Genomic DNA, 20,348 nt, shown 5'->3' on the forward strand with positions numbered 1-20,348 from the left:
TACTCGTGCCTAAACAAAAGGCAATTCTTCAGGCAAACATCTATTTTCTCATAATCCATAGAGAGTGCCTTCATGATTTTCTTTGTATCGTACATGCTTTTTGGCAGTTCATGACCCTCAGGGAGGCTGTTAGCCCATACTCCCGGGAATGCTTCGAAGCATTTCTGGCTACAGCGGTACTCAACCTTGACTACAATCAGTTGCGAGATGGCATCCAGCTGAGATATTTTCGCACCCGCATAAAAGAGGTTTCTTCGACGAGGCCAAGACCTCCAAGAAGGCCTTTGAGGTTGCCTCCGGCTCCTCCAGTTCATTCTCTGAAGGTGTCGCATTTGCCGTTTCTGCAACAATGACATCATCTAGCATGTCCCTGACCCCGTCGTCCTCATATCCATCGATGTGTTGTCGCATCACCTCCTCTCTACCACGGTCCTGCTTGGCTATGTTTATCGGCGGCATGTCAAAGTTTGGCATATATCTGTGCGTGCGAAGGTGCTCACTCATGTTCGTCTGATTTCTACGGTGACGTTTGGCACATCTCGCACAGGGGCATGGTGGGATAATTCTCATTGGACGACGGAATATCTCCTTCAAATACACATCGGTTTTCACGATCCACTCTAATGTTACTCGATTCCGACGGATAAAACCACTCTACATCCACTCGTGGCCGTTTCCCCCCTCCGAGACATGGCGGCGACGACGCCCGTGAGGGTGGAACACCCCGGAGCCGCATGTCGGGTGCCTGAGCGTGCCACCATGCTTCCACAAGTGTAGGAGGGCCCACCGCAACACCTAGCGGCATTGCTACCCCCCCTCCCCCGCTCCAGTACCCCGTCCCATCTAACCCTAACACAGACGACCGCCGGATCTAGCTCTTTGACTTCCACCGGAATGGGTCTGACCGGTGGACCGCCGGACAAGTCTGGAAGTGTTGTGGCGGGTGCAAATGCCCGGCACGCGTCTCCGGGGTGTGCCCCGCCTCACGGACGGCGCTGCCGCCGGCACCTGGAGGGGGGAAACGGACGCGCCGGGTCTACACGGAGGGGATCTTGCTGTGGGTCTGGCCCGGATGTTGCTCCAAAGTGTTCCTATGGGCTGACCTAACACAACCGGGTGGATAGGTCCACTGCTCAAAGCCCATCCGTGCAAAGTCAAAGGGCTAGATCCCGTGGTCAAACGCTATAGGGTTAGGCGGGACAGGGGTCCTGGGGGTAGCAATGCCACCCGAGAGTCGCACCGGGCCCTCATACATGCGGGGTGGTATGGTGGCATGTCCGAAGAGGCGACACGCGTCTCCAGGGTGTGCCCCCCTCACGGACGGCGCCGCCGCCGACATCTGGAGGGGGGAAACGGATGCGTCGGGTCTACACGGAGGGGATCTTGCTGTGGGTCTGGCCCGGATGTTGCTTCAAAGTGTTCCTATGGGCTGAACTAACACAACCGGGTGGATAGGTCCACTACTCAAAGCCCGTCCGTGCAAAGTCAAAGGGCTAGATCCCGTGGTCAAACGCTAAAGGGTTAGGCGGGACGGGGGCCCTGGGGGGTAGCAATGCCACCCGAGCTTCGCACCGGGCCCTCATACATGCGGGGTGGTGTGGTGGCATGTCCTAAGAGGCGGCACGCGTCTCCGGGTTGTGCCCCCCTCACGGACGGCGATGACACGGTAGTAGACGTTCTGCGGTAACGATACGGCGTGAATATTATTAAATACTCGGAGCGCGATAAAATCATGAGTTTTTTACACGACGTGGGAACATGTGTTGTAGGACTGATGGTAATTTTTCATAATTGTTCGTGATGGAGAAGTATCTGAACAATTCCCTCTACGTGGATTGCTCTTCGTGTGTCTACGACTGTGGTCGGCGGCCTCTGGGGGATAGCATGCCGCCAAATCTTGCGTAGGCGGCCTCTCACAAGTCTGGAAGTGTTGTGGCGGGTGCAAACGCCCGGCACGCGTCTCCGGGGTGTGCCCCCCTCACGGACGGCGCCGCCGCCGACACCTGGAGGGGGTAACGGACGCGTCGGGTCTACACGGAGGGGATCTTGCGGTGGATCTCGCACGGATGTTGCTCCAAAGTGTTCCTATGGGCTAACCTAACACAACCGGGTGGATAGGTCCACTGCTCAAAGCCCGTCCGTGCAAAGTCAAAGGGCTAGATCCCGTGGTCAAACGCTAAAGGGTTAGGCGGGACGGGGGCCCTGGGGGGTAGCAATGCCACCCGAGCGTCTCACCGGGCCCTCATACATGCGGGGTGGTGTGGTGGCATGTCCGAAGAGGTGGCACGCGTCTCCGGGTTGTGCCCCCCTCACGGACGGCGATGACATGGTAGTAGACGTTCTGCAGTAACGATGCGGCATGAATATTATTAAATACTCGAAGCGCGATAAAATCATGAGTTTTTTACACGACGTGGGCACATGTGCTATAGGACTGATGGTAATTTTTCATAATTTTTCGTGATGGAGAAGTATCTGAACAATTCCCTCTACGCGGATTGCTCTTCGCGTGTCTACGACTGTGGCCGGCGGCCTCCGGGGGCTAGCATGCCGCCAAATCTTGCGTAGGCGGCCTCTCACAAGTCTGGAAGTGTTGTGGCGGATGCAAACGCCCGACAAGCGTCTCCGGGGTGTGCCCCCCTCACGGACGGCGCTGCCGCCGGCACCTGGAGGGGGGAAACGGACGCGTCGGGTCTACACGGAGGGGATCTTGCTGTGGGTCTGGCCCGGTTGTTGCTCCAAAGTGTTCCTATGGGCTGACCTAACACAACCAGGTGGATAGGTCCATTGCTCAAAGCCCGTCTGTGCAAAGTCAAAGGGCTAGATCCCGTGGTCAAACGCTATAGGGTTAGGCGGGACGGGGGCCCTGGGGTGTAGCAATGCCACCCTACCGTCGCACCGGGCCCTCATACATGCGGGGTGGTGTGGTGGCATGTCCGAAGAGGCGGCACGCGTCTCCGGGGTGTGCCCCCCTCACGGACGGCGCCGTCGCCGGCACTTGGAGGGGGAAACGGACGCGTCAGGTCTACACGGAGGGGATCTTGCTGTGGGTCTGGCCCGGATGTTGCTCCAAAGTGTTCCTATGGGCTGACCTAACACAACCGGGTGGAGAGGTCCACTGGTCAAAGCCCGTCCGTGCAAAGTCAAAGGGTTAGATCCCGTGGTCAAACGCTACAAGGTTAGGCGGGACGGGGGCCCTCGGGGGTAGCAATGCCACCGGAGCATCGCACCGGGACCTCATACATGTGGGGTGGTGTGGTGGCATGTCCGAAGAGGCGGCACGCGTCTCCGGGTTGTGCCCCCCTCACGGACGGCGCCGCCGCCGGCACCTGGAGGGGGAAACGGACGCGTCGGGTCTACACGGAGGCGATCTTGCTGTGGGTCTGGCCCGGATGTTGCTCCAAAGTGTTTCTATGGGCTGACCTAACACAACCGGGTGGATAGGTCCACTGCTCAAAGCCCGTCCGTGCAAAGTCAAAGGGCTAGATCCCATGGTCAAACGATACAGGGTTAGGCGGGACAAGGGGCCTGGGGGGGCTAGCAATGCCACTGGAGTGTCGCACCAGGACCTCATACATGCTGTACGGTGTGGTGGAATGTCCAAGAAGGTGGCGCGCATCTCCGGGGTTTGGTCCCCTCCAAGTGACGGCGGCACTGCCTTGCGTGCAGGGGGGCCACACCGCGGAGCCTAGCAATGCCACTGGAGCGTCGCACCAGGACCTCATACATGCTGTACGGTGTGGTGGAATGTCCGAGGAGGCGGCGCGCGTCTCCGGGGTTTGGTCCCCTCCAAGTGACGGCGGCACTGCCTTGCGTGCAGGGGGGCCACACCGCGGAGCCCCAAGACGGGCGTCTAAGCATGCCTGAACACTTTCACATATGCATCGAGACCCGTGCGATGTTTTGGTGACATAGCTACACCCTGAATCCCCCCACTAACCAGAATTCCATCTGTGTCGACCGTTTCCCCCCTCGATGACACGGCGATAGCGACGTTCGTAACGGGGGGCGATCGATATACCAGCGGGGTATGTTTTTTTTAGATAAGGCATAATTATCTTATGCAAAAACAAAAACTAAAATAAAGTAAAAATAACAAAACAAAGTAAAAATAAAAAATGTATGCGGACGGCAAGGCCGTCGACATATGTGTGCACACACGGAGGTGCAGTCCCACAGATCGATGACGTGGCATGGCACATGGATCGATGACGTGGCAGAGGGGCATGGGCCAGGCCTATGCCGACGGCTATGCCGTAGGCATACCTTTGCCATAGATAGTATAGAGAAAAATAAAACTAAAACTAAATAAACATATGCCGATGGCAAGGCCGTCGGCATAGCTGCGCACACGGATTGATGATGTGGCAGAGGGCATGGGCCAGGTCTATGCCGACGGCTATGCCGTAGGCATACCTCTGCCATAGATATGCCGACGGCTGCCGTTACCTCCCGTCGGCATAGTTTCAACGCCGTCAAACGGTCAGCGCTGACCGGGTAGGTGGGACAGGGCTATGCCGACGGCCTTGCCTATGCCGACGGGCCCCGTAGGCGTATCTCGACCGGTCCTGACGGCCTCGTCTATGCTGACGGCCCCGTCGACATAGATGGATGTATGCCGACGGCTTTTCTACGCCTACGGCCTGTTCTTGGCCATCGGCATAGGTCCATCTATGCCGACGGGGGCCGTCGGCATAGATGAGGCCGTCGGCGTAAGCAGTTATTCTGGTAGTGCGAGGGGTAACTGGAGGCTCTACCGCCAATTCCGCCCGTACCTCATCCGGGACATCACAGTCAGCCTGCTCAAAGGCTCCATCAAGTACGTCGAGATCGAGGTTTGCCCACGGGCTGCCCCTGACCACCCTCCCGAGTCCTACGTGGAGTGGTTTCGCCAAAAGCGTCACGAAGAGCAGCACCAGTGCGGAGCGTCTTGTGCAGGCTGGAAGGCCACCACATGGAGCATGTCGACGTCGATTCTTCCATCGGCGGGATGGAACTCTGAATGCACCTTTCATCTTGCTGACATAGCTGTCGACCCAATGCATTCTGAGCTGCTGCCTAGGCCACCGCACGACATCAGCGACAACCCCACCGAGGCAACATTATTGCAACAACTCATCGTTGGCTTCCCCACCCTGAGCATGGATGATGATGTTGTCTACGTGCTGTCTAAGGGCTGCCCCAAGGGTCTGATGGAAGTGGTGATTGCTGTTGACATGAGGAAGAAGAAGGTGCAAGGAGTTGCTAAGATTGTTACTGGAAAGGACTTCACTTTTATGCGTAACTGCACCAGTGAACTCTCCAAATATCTGTAAAGATGGAGGCACGAGAGAAGCTTGGTAAACAAATTGCATGTGATATATGCAAGAATTTACTCAGTAGAAAGAGGCATCCCGGCAGCTGGTCAATGTTTAATGGATAGGAATATTTGCTATTGACAACTTTTTATAGCTGCTGCACAATCTTGGATGTAGTATCTGCTTACTATATATTAAACATTAGTGTAACACCCCGGATGTAACTTTCCCAATTTGTACTCCAACTCTTGCCGTTTCCGGTGTTAAGTTAATTTATTTTCTTGGGTTCGGGTCTTTGTCTCCATGTGTTGTTATCGTTGTCATGCATCTCTTATCATGTCATCATGTGCATTGCATCTGCATACGTGTTCGTCTCATGCATTCGAGCATTTTCCCCGTTGTCCGTTTTGCTTTCCGGCGCTTCGTTCTCCTCTGGTGGTCATTTCTAGCTTTCTTTCATGTGTGGGGATTAAACATTTCCGGATTGGACCGAGACTTGCAAAGCGGCCTTGGTTTACTACCGGTAGACCGCCTGTCAAGTTTCGTATCATTTGGACTTCGTTTGATACTCCAACGGTTAACCGAGGGACCGAAAAGGCCTCGTGTGTGTTGCAGCCCAACACCCCTCCAATTTGGCCCAAAACCCACCTAAGTCTTCTCCATCATCTAGAGCGTTCGATCACGATCGCGTGGCCGAAAACCGCACCTCATTTGGACTCTCCTAGCTCCCTCTATGCCTATTTAAACACCCCCCCCCCCCGAAATTCGGATCTCCTTCCTCCCCGAAACCCTAGATTTCTCCTCCGCCGCCGCCGGACACGTCCGGACGGACCGGACGCGTCCGCTCCGCCGCCCGCAGCCACTCCGGAGCCGCCACGTGGCACCCGCCACCTCGCCGCCGCCGCGGGCCGGGGAGCCCGGAGCCGGCCCCCACGGCCCGATCCGCCCGCGCCGCCTCCAATCCGCCCGCGCCGCCACCTCCCTCGCCTCCGACGCCCCGCCGTCGGCCATCGCTGCCCCGGGCCCGCGCCCCTCGCTGGCGCCCGCTCGCCCGCGCCGCCCGAGGCCCCGCCGGCCGCCGCCGCCACCTCCGCCGCCAGATCCGGCCGGGAGTGGCCGGATCCACCTCTCCCGCGCCTCCCCGCCGCTTCTTCGAGCTCGCCGGAGCCGCCGCCGCCTCGCCAGAGTTCTCGGTTCGCGTGCGTGAACAGTAACCCTAGATCTCGGAGGTTGAATTTTTCTCCAAGTCCCTGATATTTTCAGTTCAAGTGCTCATGTTCACAGCCCTCTAACTTTGCATCCGTAGATCCGATTCATGCATATAGCATATCAAAATGTTCATCTTAGAGAGTACATCATTTCATTCCATTGCATAATTTTCATTTGAGTTCATCTTAATGCCCGAAATGCTGTTAGAAGAGGGCTACTTGAGTTAATTGTCAGATCTGCTACTCCATTTAGGTTTTTGTCATTTTTGCCATGATTATTGTGTGCATGATATACCCTGATGCTCTACATGTGTTTTGTTAAGGGTTTTGTCATCTTTCCAGAGGTGCAACCCATGTATTTTTGTGATGTGTGTGGTGACTTGTGCAAGCTTGCAAAGTGGTGCACTTGCTAATTCTGTTTTCAGGGACTTAGTAATTTCACTAAGTCCGGGAGCTGTTCATCTCATGATGCCATATGTTCATGTTGTTTCCTAGTGATCCGTGCCTCTTTTGAGGATGATCAGTAAGGGTGTTTTGTTAATATTGTAGTGCTCTATCCATCCATGTCTTTGTTTGCAATTATGGAGCACCCTAGCTTGAGTCAATCGAGCTCTACTTTTGCTACTTTGTGAATCTGGGCAGATTGTCAACTTGTTTGCAATTTTGCCGATGATGTTGTAGTTGATCCGTGCATGCTATGCTATTGTTCTTGCCATGTCTAGCTTTCATTTTGTGCCTTCTTGAATGGGTGTGTTCTTGTCTTGCCATGACTTGCTCTGTAGTGAGTGCATCGAGCTCGTAAACATGCCTACTTGAGTTATATTTCAGCATGTGCCAGTTTTCACTAAGTCTGAAAACTGATTATGTTTTTGCCATGTTCACATGCTTGCAATTGTATTTTCTGATCCCTTTTGGCTCAAGGTCACTAAGGGACTTTTGTTAAGATTTTTGAGTAGCTCCATGCCATGTTTTACCTTGCCATGTTCAGATCCTATAGCATGTAGTTGTGTTGCTCCGAAGAGGGCTACCTGATCTGAAATTCCAGACAAGTGTTAATTTCACCAAGTCTGAGATTTGTTTGTCATATGCATTTTTGCCATGCTTGTTTGAACCGGTTAATGGATGTTTTGGCCGTAGCTCAGTGCTAGACTTTTGTTAAGCATCTTGTATGCATCCCTGCCATGTATTTTGTTGTCATGTTTGGTTGCTGTAGCATGTTCATCTCATTGCATTTAGTTGGCTACTTGCTGTAAATCGCAGACCGGTGTCATTTTTGAATCGCTTGCCATTTCCAAACCGTAACTCCGATTCCGGCGTTCTTTATATCGTTTTCAAGAGATTTCGTCTCATCTTTCCAGTGGCACACTTGGATTTCCAAGTTGAGTCCAGGTTCATGCTTTTCTTGTCATATCTTGCATTTTGCATCCTGTATCGCATTCCGCATAGCATATCATCATTGCATCATATTGCTTGGTCTTGCACGTGGTTGATTGTATCCTTGTTTGCTTGCTTGTCTTGTTTGGGTAGAGCTGGGAGATGAGTTCTCTAACGAGGAGCCCGTTGAGTTTGCTTTCGAGGATCCAGTCAACTCTGAGAACTGTGCAGGCAAGATGATCATACCCTCGAAATCACTACTATCTTTGCTATGCTAGTTTGCTCACTCTTTTGCTATGCCATTGCTACGATGCCTACCACTTGCTTTCAAGCCTCCCAAATTGCCATGTCAAACCTCTAATCCACCATGTCCTAGCAAACCGTTGATTGGCTATATTACCGCTTTGCTCAGCCCCTCTTATAGCGTTGCTAGTTGCAGGTGAAGATTGAAGGCCGTTCCTTGTTGGAACATTTATTTTACTTGTTGGGATATCATTATATTATCGTGTTATCTTAATGCATCTATATACTTGGTAAAGGGTGGAAGGCTCGGCCTCTCGCCTAGTGTTTTGTTCCACTCTTGCCGCCCTAGTTTCCGTCATGTCGGTGTTATGTTCCCGGATTTTGCGTTCCTTACGCGGTTGGGTTATAATGGGAACCCCTTGATAGTTCGCCTTGATTAAAGCTTTTCCAGCAATGCCCAACCTTGGTTTTACCATTTGCCACCTAGCCTTTTTTTCCTTTGGGTTTCCGGAGCCCAAGGGTCATCTTATTTTAACCCCCCCCCCCCCGAGCCAGTGCTCCCTTTGAGTGTTGGTCCGAACCGGGCAGCCTGCGGGGCCACCTCGGGGAAACTTGAGGGTTGGTTTTACTCGTAGCTTGACCTATCTGAGTGTGCCCTGAGAACGAGCTATGTGCAGCTCTTATCGGGATTTGTCGGCACATTCGGGCGGTGTTGCTGGTCTTGTTTTAACCTGTCGAAGTGTCTTGAGTAACCGAGATACCGAGTCTGATCGGAACGTCTTGGGAGGAGGTCTATTCCTTCGTTGACCGTGAGAGCTTGTCATGGGCTAAGTTGGGACTCCCCTGCAGGGATTGAACTTTCGAAAGCCGTGCCCGCGGTTATGGGCAGATGGGAATTTGTTAATGTCCGGTTGTAGATAACTTGAACCTTAACTTAATTAAAATGAATCAACTGAGTGTGTTACCGTGATGGCCTCTTCTCGGCGGAGTCCGGAAAGTGGACACGGTGTTGGAGTAATGTTTGCGCAGGTTGCTCTCTAGTTTCTCGCTCGCGCTTTGCCTCCTCTTCTCGCTCTCTTTTGCGAATAAGTTAGCCACCATATTTGCTAGTCGCTTGCTGCAGCTCCACATATTTACCTTGCCTTACCTACAAGCTTAAATAGTCTTGATCGCGAGGGTGCGAGATTGCTGAGTCCCTGTGGCTCACAGATTACTATTACACCAGATGCAGGGCCTGATGATTCCGCTCCAGGAGACGCGTATGAGCTCAAGTGGGAGTTCGACGAAGACTCTCATCGTTACTATGTTTCCTTTCCCGATGATCAGTAGTGGTGCCTAGTTGGGGGGTGAACGGGACCGTGTCGCATGTTGGGTTCTCTTTTATTTTGGCGCCGTAGTCGGGCCATGAGTGTTTGGATGATGTAATGTTATTTATGTACTTGATTGACGTGGCGAGTGTAAGCCAACTATGTTATCTCCCCTTTCATTATTATATTACATGGGATGTTGTGAAGATTGCCTAACTTGCGACATAGCCTTCAATGCGATTATATCTCTAAGTCATGCCTCGACACATGGGAGCTATAGTCGCATCGAGGGTGTTACAATTAGTTTGATGTTTTCTTTAATAATGTAAATGAACTCTTGTGGTACTTTGCTTTAAGAACAAGAAGTAGATGTTCTCTATCAAATGGCTGCACTACGATGCCTTGAGGCTTTCTTTCACAAAAATGCCTATAAATGCTTGCTGAGCAAATAGTTATTAAGGTTGTCAGTGGAGATTGAACGTATGTGGACACAAATTCTACACAACAAATACTTATAATCTAAGATGTTAGCCCAGGTTACCGTAAGCCCTTCTGAAAGGGGCTAATGAGGGTAAAGGACACCTTTTTCCGTAGAGTGAAATTTGTTGTTGATAACGGCACAACAATGAGATTTTGAGAAGACACGTGGTTAGGGAAGACACCTCTAGCCTCAGATGCTAGAGAGGTGGTGAGTGATCTGGTGAATGGCAACCAAGGCCAGCATGATGAGATCATTGAAGAAATCAAATCCAGAGTAGCTAGCTTTGCATGTAATTTTTTAAGGTCGTTTAGTTAATGAGTATGCTCATGAGTTAGGGAGGTTTTTCTCTTTCTTCAGGTCATGATCGTCATTTGTGGCTTATTCAAATCCATGGCCCGAATGTTATCCCATAAACTATTTTTTTCGATGAATAAAGCGTTGATTTACCCCTAAAAACATGATTTTTTGTGTTGTTCTTTTTTTGGAGAATCCTATTTAACGCGCTTTGCGTCAATTAGGTGCCGAAACGCATAGGCGAACGAGTAGCTGGTTTGGCCTATTTGTGTGGCGGTTTGCAGAGATCCCTTCTGATGCTCTCGTTGCTTGGAGAACGATCATTGTGCTTGTGATTGTTGCAACCCATGGTGTCCTCTCAGCTCGCTGGCATGTCGTGTCATCCCGCTTGTCTCTCGCATTGGCACCCAACATTGTCAACCTCCTTCTCGAGGAGAGGCCCAATTAAAATCCACACTCCCTTCAATTGTGCTTCGCCATGGATCTTGGACGTCTGTGGTTTTTTTTGCTTCCGCTAGCCTGGCATCCCCATCCATTGGTGCTTCAAACCGCTCTGGCTGATCAGACCGAGTTGCTTCAAGGTTGGAGACACGAATTGAGAGCTTCCTGGAGCGGGCGGAGGCTGCTTTGAGCAGGCTCTCCTTTGTGTCGGCTAAGTTTCTGGCCACGCAGACACCACTCTCTCCTGTTGGCTCCACTGAGGACGAAGGGGCAAAGCCATATGGTTGTTTCTTCCCTCGTGTTCGGGAAACTTCATCGTTGATGTCCGCTTCGTCCGTTGTGCCTGCCGTTGTGGGTGAGTCCATCGTCGTGCTTACCTCATGCTCGAGCTTCGGGATATATGTTCGATCCCTGCTTCGCCTATGTCCTTGGAGCGGTTGGAGGTGGGCTCGTCGACGACCTTGTGTGAGGGGCATGTTTATCCTTGGTCTTGTGAGCAACTGGAGGCGCCGAAGTCCATTGTGTCGATGGTTCCTGTGGTGGAGGGTGTTGTGTCGTGGGTTCCTCGGGTCGACGATGTCGATGCGGCCGGTCTGTTGGTGTCTGCCCCTAGTAGGAGCCCCTTGGTTGATGATAACTACATCAAGAAGTACAATGAGTTCCATGATTTTCTTGACAAATGGGTGGCTGGTCAGCCTGGACCCGGCAACACAAGTGGCTGCCTCCTCTAGAAGAAACCCAATAGGAAGAAAGCAAAGAGAAACAAAAGCAAGAAGGGTGGTGTCATCCGGAAGACGCCCGCGATTTCATGATGGAGGGTGCTCCATTTTTATCGTGGTCGGTGTTCTTGTGTGAAGCTCCACTGTGTTGTACAAGTGTCGAGGGTTTCGGTTGTGGTGCATTGGGAAGGACACATGTGCGGTCACGATGTTTTATGTTGTGTGAGTAGTACGACTTTGAGTTGTTTGTATGGATTTTCGCCCGGTTTTCTAAAAATCAACTGGGCAATTCTTTTCTTCTTAATTAATCGGTGAGGCAAATCTTTGCCTCCATTTTGAAAAAAAAACAGGACATGGATCTGGTATTGAGAACCATCCAGAAGGATTCTAAATCTAAAAAATAATAATTCTAGAAGGTTTCTGAATGGTTTCTTCACTGGTTTTATTATTATTATTATTATTATTATTATTATTATTATTATTATTATTATTGTTGTTGTTGTTGTTGTTGTTGTTGTTGTTTTTCGGTTTCTTCTTTTTTATGATCTTTCTTTTTTCTTTGTGTTGCTTTGAACTGAAAAACAGAGGTCTCGGGGTCGTGAGAAGACAGAGATAACCCTAATCTCCAAATCCTTCCCGTCCGGCGACGCCACCAGATCCCCACCAAAATCGGAACCCCGTCGTGATGGGCGACGCCGCCGACGCACCCCGCCGGCGTCGGCTGGACTCAATTCTCCTCGCCCGGAAACCGCGCCTCACCGACAGCAGGAACGAGACCACGGCCACAGCCGTATCCATGGATGGCTTCACCATGGCGGTCTCCTTCTGGATGGCCGACCCGCCGCAGCTGTCCATCTTCTCCATCTACTGCTGCCGACCCCCTCATCTGCAAGCCGGGCCGTACTGCAATTTCAAAGATTTGCCACGCGTGGTCGGCGTCGGCGCGGAGGGCCGTTTCGTCCTCTTCCGCGCCGTCTTCGACCGCCGATACACATCCGAATATTTCCTGTACAAGGCCGGCGAGTCGCCGTCGCTCGAGTGGATTCCTTCTCCCTACGAGTATCATGATGGCGACCTCCATGATCTGCGCGGGGTCAGGGAGTTCGGCGTCCTGCAGCAGCTCGGCGGCCACTATCTCGTGGCCGCTCTCTGCCTCGACCCGTTGTCGGATGACTATCACCTTCGGATCTACTCGTCCGAGAGAACGTCATGGAGCACCAGGACACTGCCCAATCCATGTCCTGGGGTCGACAGGATTATACCCGACAAGGTGATCACGCTTGGAGAAGAAGGCTTACTAGGGTGGGTTGATTTGTCACACGGCCTGCTGATGTGCGACCTGCGTCAAGATCATGTGCGTTTCACTTTCATCCCGTTGCCGGAGCCGTTGCCTGGGAACAGATACAAACTAAAAGGTCACATTCCCCCTCCCACCGCAAAGAGAAGCAAAAAAGCAGAGGACGAATCTCACCCAAATCTCTGGTGGTTTCGTGATCTCGCATGGGTTGATGGCGTGCTCAAGTTTATTGAGATGGAGAATCTTGCTCCTGAAAGCCAGAGCGACAAGGGTGATGTTATCTACGATTCAGACTTGATCATGTCGCTCGAGCGCAAGGCCGTGGATTGGCATTGCAAGCAGCTGTCCATTGGGGGTGCCTGGAGGGCTGTGACATGGACTCGGACAGTTTCGTCCAACTGTTGGCGCCAGACATGTGCTGCCAATGTCGCTGACATCTTGGTTGTCGACGGATCAGCACATTCATCTTTGTTGCCCGGGTTAAAGGGCGAAAAGTTGACATTCAGGGACCTCTACTCAGCTTTCCCCATCCTGAGCCCGGATGGTGACGATATTCTTTATCTCAAATCAATGGTGGAACCCAGTAATAAGGATGGATGGGCGGTCGCTGTTGACTTAGGAAACAAGGCAGTGAAAGCAATTGGCAAGTATTGTCTTCCGGATGATTTTTATTATAGCTTCCGTCATGACCCTGAACATCCTTTCCGTGTCTGTACATTGTCCCGCCATCTCGATATGACTCCAGGTAACTGTTACCTGCTCGCTCTTATTGTTTGGCATGCCTATGCAATGCTTACAATCCTTGTCCACTTAGTTATTACTGTCTCTGGTCTTTTTTACTCCGCATATAAGATTTGTTTGAAGTCAAACTTCGTAAAATTTGACCAACTTCATAGAAAAAAAATATCAACATTCACAATACGAAATCAATATCTTTTTTTGAAAGAAATACGAAATCAATATCATTAGATGCATCATGAATTCAATTTTCATATTGTATAACTTTAGTATTGTAGATGTTGCTATTTTTTCATATAAATATGGTCAAACTTTACGAAGTTTGACTTCAGACAAATCTTATATAAGGAGTAATAAAGACCGGAGGGAGTATGTTCTTCTTGTGACTGCGTTGGCGAATTAACCTGGGTGCTATTTGGACCCACTTGATGGCTGCCTGATACCTGCATATTGCTTTGTGCGTCTTCTGCGTATTTGCCAGTTCCCTAAAACCCCGGGATTGTGAGTATGGCGTTGCTTATGAATTTAGCGGTTTCTGTAGGCATAGAAGTCTCAGCGTGTCGCAAGATCACAGGGGATGCTAGCAGCTCTTCAAATTATCCAAGCAACACCTCAGTAAGTATTTTGTATCACTTTTTATTTCAATGAAAGAATTTCCGCCAACTCCAAGTAACTTGCCATCTCTTCTGTGCATAGTTCCGTGCAGGTGAGCTCAATTCCTGCGAACCAAGGAGCAAAATCCAAAGGCAAGTTTCTTATTCTCTAACCTTTCTTCTGCTAATGCCTGGGCACCTATGATCCGATTTAGATCAATTCGTTCTATAATTTGATATCTATTCACCTATTAGTTTTACCTGATATTACCATATTGGGTTATTTTTTCCAATTGACTTTCTGTTCCTCAGGTCATTGGAATGGGCTCGGAAAAACAAGCGTGCACGAAATGCTGCTGGGACTTTTATGCAGAATGATCATATTTCCCAGGTCCATCCTATTGAAAACAATCTGTGGAGGTTTCCATGAGGGCAGTCCAATTTACGTTCTGTTTATTATCGGTGGCTCATCTAGTCTCTCTCTCTCTCTTCGTTCGTGATGCGAGCAGCAGCTTGACGATAAGGTGCTGGAGCTAGAGCAGGAGATAGAGCAGGAGCTAGAGCGGGGGTGGAAACAGAAGAGAGAGCAGAAGGTATATTTGGCCGAGATCCGTGTGAACTTGCTTTTGCGAATTTCATCCTTGTGCTGTTGTTCGCTTTGCCATGCATCGATAGTTGGCAATCCCATATGCCCTGTTTCCAATCAATTTTCCCATCATCGTTCAGCAAGGTTAATTAGAATGCACCATTTCCAGCCACAACAGCAGTGCTTCAACAAGTGGGATGCGCCTTGCTACCCCCCTGGACATTCAGTGTGGCCCCATCAAAACAATCTGGTATGCTGTATTCCATATACCCTGTTTCACATTTATCTATTTTCTCATCATCATACAGCAAGATTAACTAGAATGTACCATTCCAGTCACCGAGGAAATATTTCAACAAGCCAGACGGACCATGTGTCCTTGGGTATGCATCTTTGCCCCCTGTACAGCTGGGTCGTCACAACTACCAACCTCTGTGGCGCAGCCACCACCATCAAAACAGCAGTTGACTTCTAGCAGTGAGTTTGGACCTCATGAGGTAAAGACATTGGTGAAGCTTATGATATTCTGATATCTCCTCTATTGACATGTAGCTCTGGAACAGACCATCTTCACTTGTTAAAAATTACTCGCAAGATACATATTCTAAGTAGTACTCCCTCCGGTCCTTTTTACTCCGTGTATTAGATTTGTATCAAGTCAAACTTTGCAAAGATTGACGAAATTTATATTAAAAAATATCAACATATACAATACCAAATATATTATTATATGAAACTACATTCCATAATGAATCTAATGATATTGATTTCATTCTATGAATGTTGATACTTTTTTCTATAAGTTTGGTCAAATTAGAGATACTTTGGCTTTCAGCTGAACTTATTTGCAGACTAGAAATGACCGGAGGGAGTAATTCTCTCACATGTGCTGTCATGCCGATGGACCCAACTTGACATGTTCCGTGCATTTTTTAATTATTTGTTTTGAAAGTAAAAGAGGGAAACAAACTATGGGCACCAAGTTTAAAAATATGTAATCAGTAAGTCTAAAAGCAACTGCATTATTATAGTAAATTCATTATTTGAGTTCATTGGAATATAATAAGCAACAAAGATGAAATTATCTATTTCTGCTGTGATGTGCTACTTTTGACGTGTTGCCTAGGTGTCTGTTTTTTCATCATCTTACTACTATAAGTTGTTAAGATTTCAGGCACCCCAGCCATGCTTCAACAATTGCAGTGGAGCCAGCTACCATGGGTATTAACAACAATTTTCTGCCCCTAACTCATTTGCCTATGGCGCACACACCTGCTATGCCAGCTACCAACACCAGTGGCTGCAACTCTTACTTTGGAGCTGCCTATTGGTGCGTTTTGGCAGCATTCACCTCCTGTGGTGCAGCGTCAGCCAACACCTAGTGAGATAAAAAAAAAGCACTGAAAAAACCTGTGTTTGCTGACATGTTCCTCTTTTAGACAGTAGACGTGGAGTGAATCTCTCATTAAGATTACTTTTTCAAGATAGTCATTCTTGCAAGTAATTCTGGGCTTGTTGCATATGCAAAACCCTTGTGTGTTTCAAACTGAAATTTAAAGAGGGTTACATAGTGTCAAGACTCAAGACTATGTAAGGTAATATCCTCTCATAGTTTGACATTGTTTCTTGAAACGTAAACGTAACCATTTTGCTGAAATGTGAGCACGTAAGGAAAGGTGCTAACTTTTCAAAAAAGAGGAGGAATCCCATCGAAAGGAGCGAATGCTGGAGAAATGTGTGGTAAGGTTGATGGGGAGCCTGGAGTGGCCAAATGAAGTGTAGATGCTGAACTAAGGAAACTAGTCAACATTTAATATCCTCTTTCAGTTGATTGTGCTGAAAAATATATAATAAAAATATGGTTAATCCTAGTAACTCGAAACATGTGCATTATTTGTTACCATAGAAAAGTTTCGGGAGTTGTGGTTTTAGAGAAGAGGTGACATGTGGCATTCTCTTGCGGAACATTTTTGTTGTTGACTAATTAGTTGATTTTGCCGTGCAGTGATATTACTGGCTAGATTTGACTGGATCAATGGCTATGCTCAGGTGAGAGTATGGTGTAAATGTTTAAGCTTTCTGTGTGTGTACTATCGGGAATTTGTTTCTACCTGAACAGTCATCTTCTGATAGATACGCTTCAGATAAACATGTCTTGTGTTATAGTCTCACAATATTTCTTGAATATAAGTGGAATAATTGACTGAAAAATATTTTCACATGCATGGTAGAATGTTGTGGTGGGTCTTTTCCCATACATGATTGTATGTTGAGGTGGGCTTTATCCCATTCATAATTGTATGATGAGGTGTCATGCTTGTATGTAGAGATAAATAAGTTAATGGGAATGATCCTCTTAGGTATATAGGATGAGATTCCGGGTAGATGAGATTGGAGCCGGAGTTGAGACTCCGGGTAGATGAGATAGGGCTCGATCCGGTGATGCGCGCGGGCGGGGAGGTCCGTTTTACCCCACTCGCTCCCTCCCCTTTGCTCTGTATTCGCACCCACCAAGATCACCGCCATCGCTATACCACTTCGGCTGCCGGTTAGGCCTTGCCGGAGTGCTCCACCCAAGAACTTTACACTTCCACGTTGTTCGGATCCTGTCCCACTGTCGGTGTCGTCCATGGCAGACACCAAGCCCAACAAGTGTTTGGCCAAATGCATTGAGAATTTTTTTTACATTCTTGTTGTTTAACATGAAGCAAGCATGATGGTGGGTACTCGGTGAGGGAGGATGCATTGTTGGGCGATGAGTGATTGGCCATAAGTGCGGTGTTTGTAGGCATGAAGCAAAATGGCACGATATTTTTGCAACATGTGCAGTCTTTGTTTCATGAGCATAAGCACTATGGGCCCTACAATTTGGATTTGATGAGATGATTTCAACTTTAAGTCGCTACCTCATCGGTAGTACACCATTTGAGACGCTGCCATGCAGCAGCAGCAGCAGTCTGAGAGAATGAAAAGTCTGAGAATTACCAGCTTCTGGTTTTGGCTTCAGTGAAGCTTACGAGCATATGAATATAGGGAAATGATTAGCATCAGCCGGCCGATCACGCGTAGCGTTCCGCCACTCATGCAGCCGATAGATCCAAGTTTCATGGGACCGTGCACAACGCACATCTTAGTGCAAAACACCTTACTCGTGGCACCACATCCACATGACTCAGTCCGCGCGTGACGCATGCCTCTGCCACCTTAACAATTTTTTTGCAACACTATTTGTGTTGCAGAAATTCTTTCGCAACAACACACATGTTTCAAAAAATTTAAGACGGAGAAAATATTCCGCAACATCATTTGTGTTGTAGAAGTTGTTCCGCAACAACACCCATGTTATAAAAAAGTTAAGACGAAAACAAATATGCAACATCATCTGTAGTGCAGAGTCGTTCTGCAACAACATCAATGTTGCCAAAAAAAATTGAGACGAAAAAATAATAACCCTGTAACAAAAATTTTACCGCGAATGTTTCTTACGTGCATATAATAGAAAAAAGAACATTTTTGGTCTCGGAGGGGGTTGAACCCTCAACCTGTGGTTGATAAGACCGACGCTCTAACCAATTGAGCTACAAGACCTTGACAATTATGTCTATTTAATTCTTAAATACTAAAATATGTATTAGAAGCTTACGTGCATAAAAATATTTTAAAAAAGATTGGTCTCGGAGGGGGTTGAACCCTCTCAACCTGCGGCATATAAGACCGATGCTCTAACCATTGAGCTACGAGACCTCTACGAATATGTTTATTTTTTAATACTATTAAAAATTTAATAGTTATTGGGTTCAGTGGTTAACCAATACTCTCCTCCGTATACTAGAGAAACATATTAAGAGCAGTAGTTTAATTGAGTTTATAATAAAGAAAACAAGGTGCAACTGGGCAACGGAACCTCTACACTTCTAACCATACGACAAAGAAACAAACGGATTATAGGGAGATTAATAGCACGAGTTGATATTTTGGTTCGTAAATTAATCTCCACACCACCGGTTCTTGATTGCGTTCGCGAGAGCATATATATAATTCGAACTACTATTTCATTCTGCATTGTTGATCGAGTTAAGCAAGCACCATCCGGCCAGCCAACAATCTTACCCTGCTTCGTCCTCTGTTTATACTTGTCTTTTCTGCTGGCCATCGTATCTCTTTTGTGGGAGAGCAATCACGGCCGATCGTTCCCGAGCTTGATGCATGTATGCAACAAAAGAAAGTGAAGATCAAAATACAATATCCAAAGAGAAAATGCACGTCGATCAGAGCGCTCGACCTCCGCATCACCCAGGTCTTCCTACGGCCATATTTGTTTGGGCTTTTGCTTCTACTTTTATAACTTTTTTAATTTGGCCAAAAAACCATAAAAACTCTTAACTAGATGCTTTTGAAACTTTTATGGCTTTTGATGAATCAATATAACAATATTTAGCTTCAAAAGCCATAAAATCTCCAAAAGCACCTATTTAGGAGTTTTTGTGGCTTTTTTTACCAAAGTGAAAAAGCTGCAAAAGTAGAAGAAAAAGCCCAAACAAACAGAGCCTAAGGGCATCTTCAAGACGTACCCGCAAACCTCCCACAACCGTTCGGATCACTTTGTCTGGATTGCGGAACCCATCCAACGCGGTCTTGTATCGGTCAGCAGGGCGGTCCGGACGCGGTTTCTCCCGCAAACTAGAGACAAACGGTGCCGGAGGTTTGCGGGAGTCCGGACCGATCCCATGCCCGCTTCTGACCGCCCTGGCCCGCCAAAACCCCTTCTCCCTTCCCCGCGCGAGTTTCTGTCCGGCGCCAGCTGCCCGCATTCATGCCGCTGTAGAGCGCGCCACTCAACATTGAAGACGGCTCTGGGTGGACGCGACCCCTCACTGCCTCCGTCATTGAAGCGGCGCCGGCCTGGGGCGCCGCTCGCGACGCGTCTACGGTGTCCGTGCCTGTTCAATGCCGGAGACATGTAACTGGACGGGACGGGACAGATATCTACCACGCCCGTTCAATGATTATGTCTGTCCATATGCCACCATTAAGTAGGCTCGCCGACTGAGAAACCCATTCCGGCACCGCGCATTGACGTACTCGTATGCTTCGCCTCACCAGAATCTGCTATATAAAGGCGGCCACACCCGGCTAACTCCACAGCACAACACAAGCCCCTCCACATCCTCCGTTACACTGTATCTGCCATGACCGCAAGCGGGAAGCACTATGGGACAGTCTGTCGCCAGTGATCAAGCACGCGGTGGCCGCCCTTGCCGCCGTCTGGCATAGCTTGCCCGAGGTCTCCGACGACGAGGACGACACCATGTTGGGGATGGGCCTCTTGTGCATGCCGGCTTCACCATGGAGCAGGCGCAGACGCACTTCAACGCTGCCATGGCGGAGGTGCCTTTGTCGGCATTCCAGCAGGCGCAAGAGGAACAACGGTACAACCTGTTCTTTCTGGAGCAGCATCGACTGGCGAGCGCGCGAGTGAGGAGGCCGTGGAGGCCACCGCCACGGCGAACCCAAATTTTGTCGCGGAGTAGCGTGCCATCTACGATGCCATCCACACTCAAGCCACCGCTTGCCAGGAAGCGACAGCCGTGGAGGCGCAGCTGCAGGCGATCGCGGAGGAGAACAACGCCAGATGCGCCTCCTACGCGCCGCCGACGAACCATCAGCCGACCCGGTGGGCTACAGCGCCGGCGCCCGCATTTCCCTCGTGGACCTCACGTCCATCGGGAATGGGCAAGGCACCGACTCCTCCGAGGATGAGTAGGCCATG

At 49.3% G+C, this 20,348-nt stretch overlaps 1 protein-coding gene and 2 non-coding genes across 9 annotated transcripts; 1 reads left to right on the forward strand and 2 right to left on the reverse strand.

Moving 5' to 3' along the window:
- The first annotated feature begins 11,932 nt into the window (after positions 1–11,932).
- On the forward strand, positions 11,933–17,265 carry LOC125536039. Of its 7 annotated transcripts, none has more exons than XM_048699121.1 (8): positions 11,933–13,406; positions 13,941–14,014; positions 14,096–14,145; positions 14,305–14,383; positions 14,502–14,585; positions 14,748–14,828; positions 14,915–15,075; positions 15,746–17,265. In XM_048699121.1, exons 1-7 carry the CDS (start codon positions 12,050–12,052, stop codon positions 15,044–15,046), a joined length of 1,857 nt encoding a protein of 618 aa, XP_048555078.1. In that variant the 5' UTR covers positions 11,933–12,049; the 3' UTR covers positions 15,047–15,075; positions 15,746–17,265. The 7 variants fall into 7 exon arrangements, with proteins under 7 accessions (XP_048555078.1, XP_048555080.1, XP_048555079.1 ...); XM_048699123.1 differs by having other exon boundaries at positions 15,753–17,265; XM_048699122.1 differs by having other exon boundaries at positions 16,584–17,265.
- An 827-nt stretch (positions 17,266–18,092) lies between these two features.
- On the reverse strand, positions 18,093–18,166 carry TRNAI-UAU. The gene has a single exon. It is a non-coding gene; the product is annotated as a tRNA-Ile (tRNA).
- An 81-nt stretch (positions 18,167–18,247) lies between these two features.
- Positions 18,248–18,322, reverse strand: TRNAI-UAU. The gene has a single exon. It is a non-coding gene; the product is annotated as a tRNA-Ile (tRNA).
- Between the last annotated feature and the right edge of the window lie 2,026 nt (positions 18,323–20,348).

The sequence above is a fragment of the Triticum urartu genome, chromosome 2, assembly GCF_003073215.2.
Source record: "Triticum urartu cultivar G1812 chromosome 2, Tu2.1, whole genome shotgun sequence".
In the NCBI taxonomy this organism is placed as follows: Eukaryota; Viridiplantae; Streptophyta; class Magnoliopsida; order Poales; family Poaceae; genus Triticum; species Triticum urartu.

Coding starts and splice junctions, on each gene's coding strand:
- LOC125536039 (XM_048699119.1), top strand. CDS start 12,050: ATGGGCGACGCCGCCGACGCACCCCGCCGGCGTCGGCTGGACTCAATT. Junction 13,407..13,940: donor CCATCTCGATATGACTCCAG/GTAACTGTTACC, acceptor CGGTTTCTGTAG/GCATAGAAGTCTCAGCGTGT. Junction 14,829..14,914: donor GGCCCCATCAAAACAATCTG/GTATGCTGTATT, acceptor GTACCATTCCAG/TCACCGAGGAAATATTTCAA.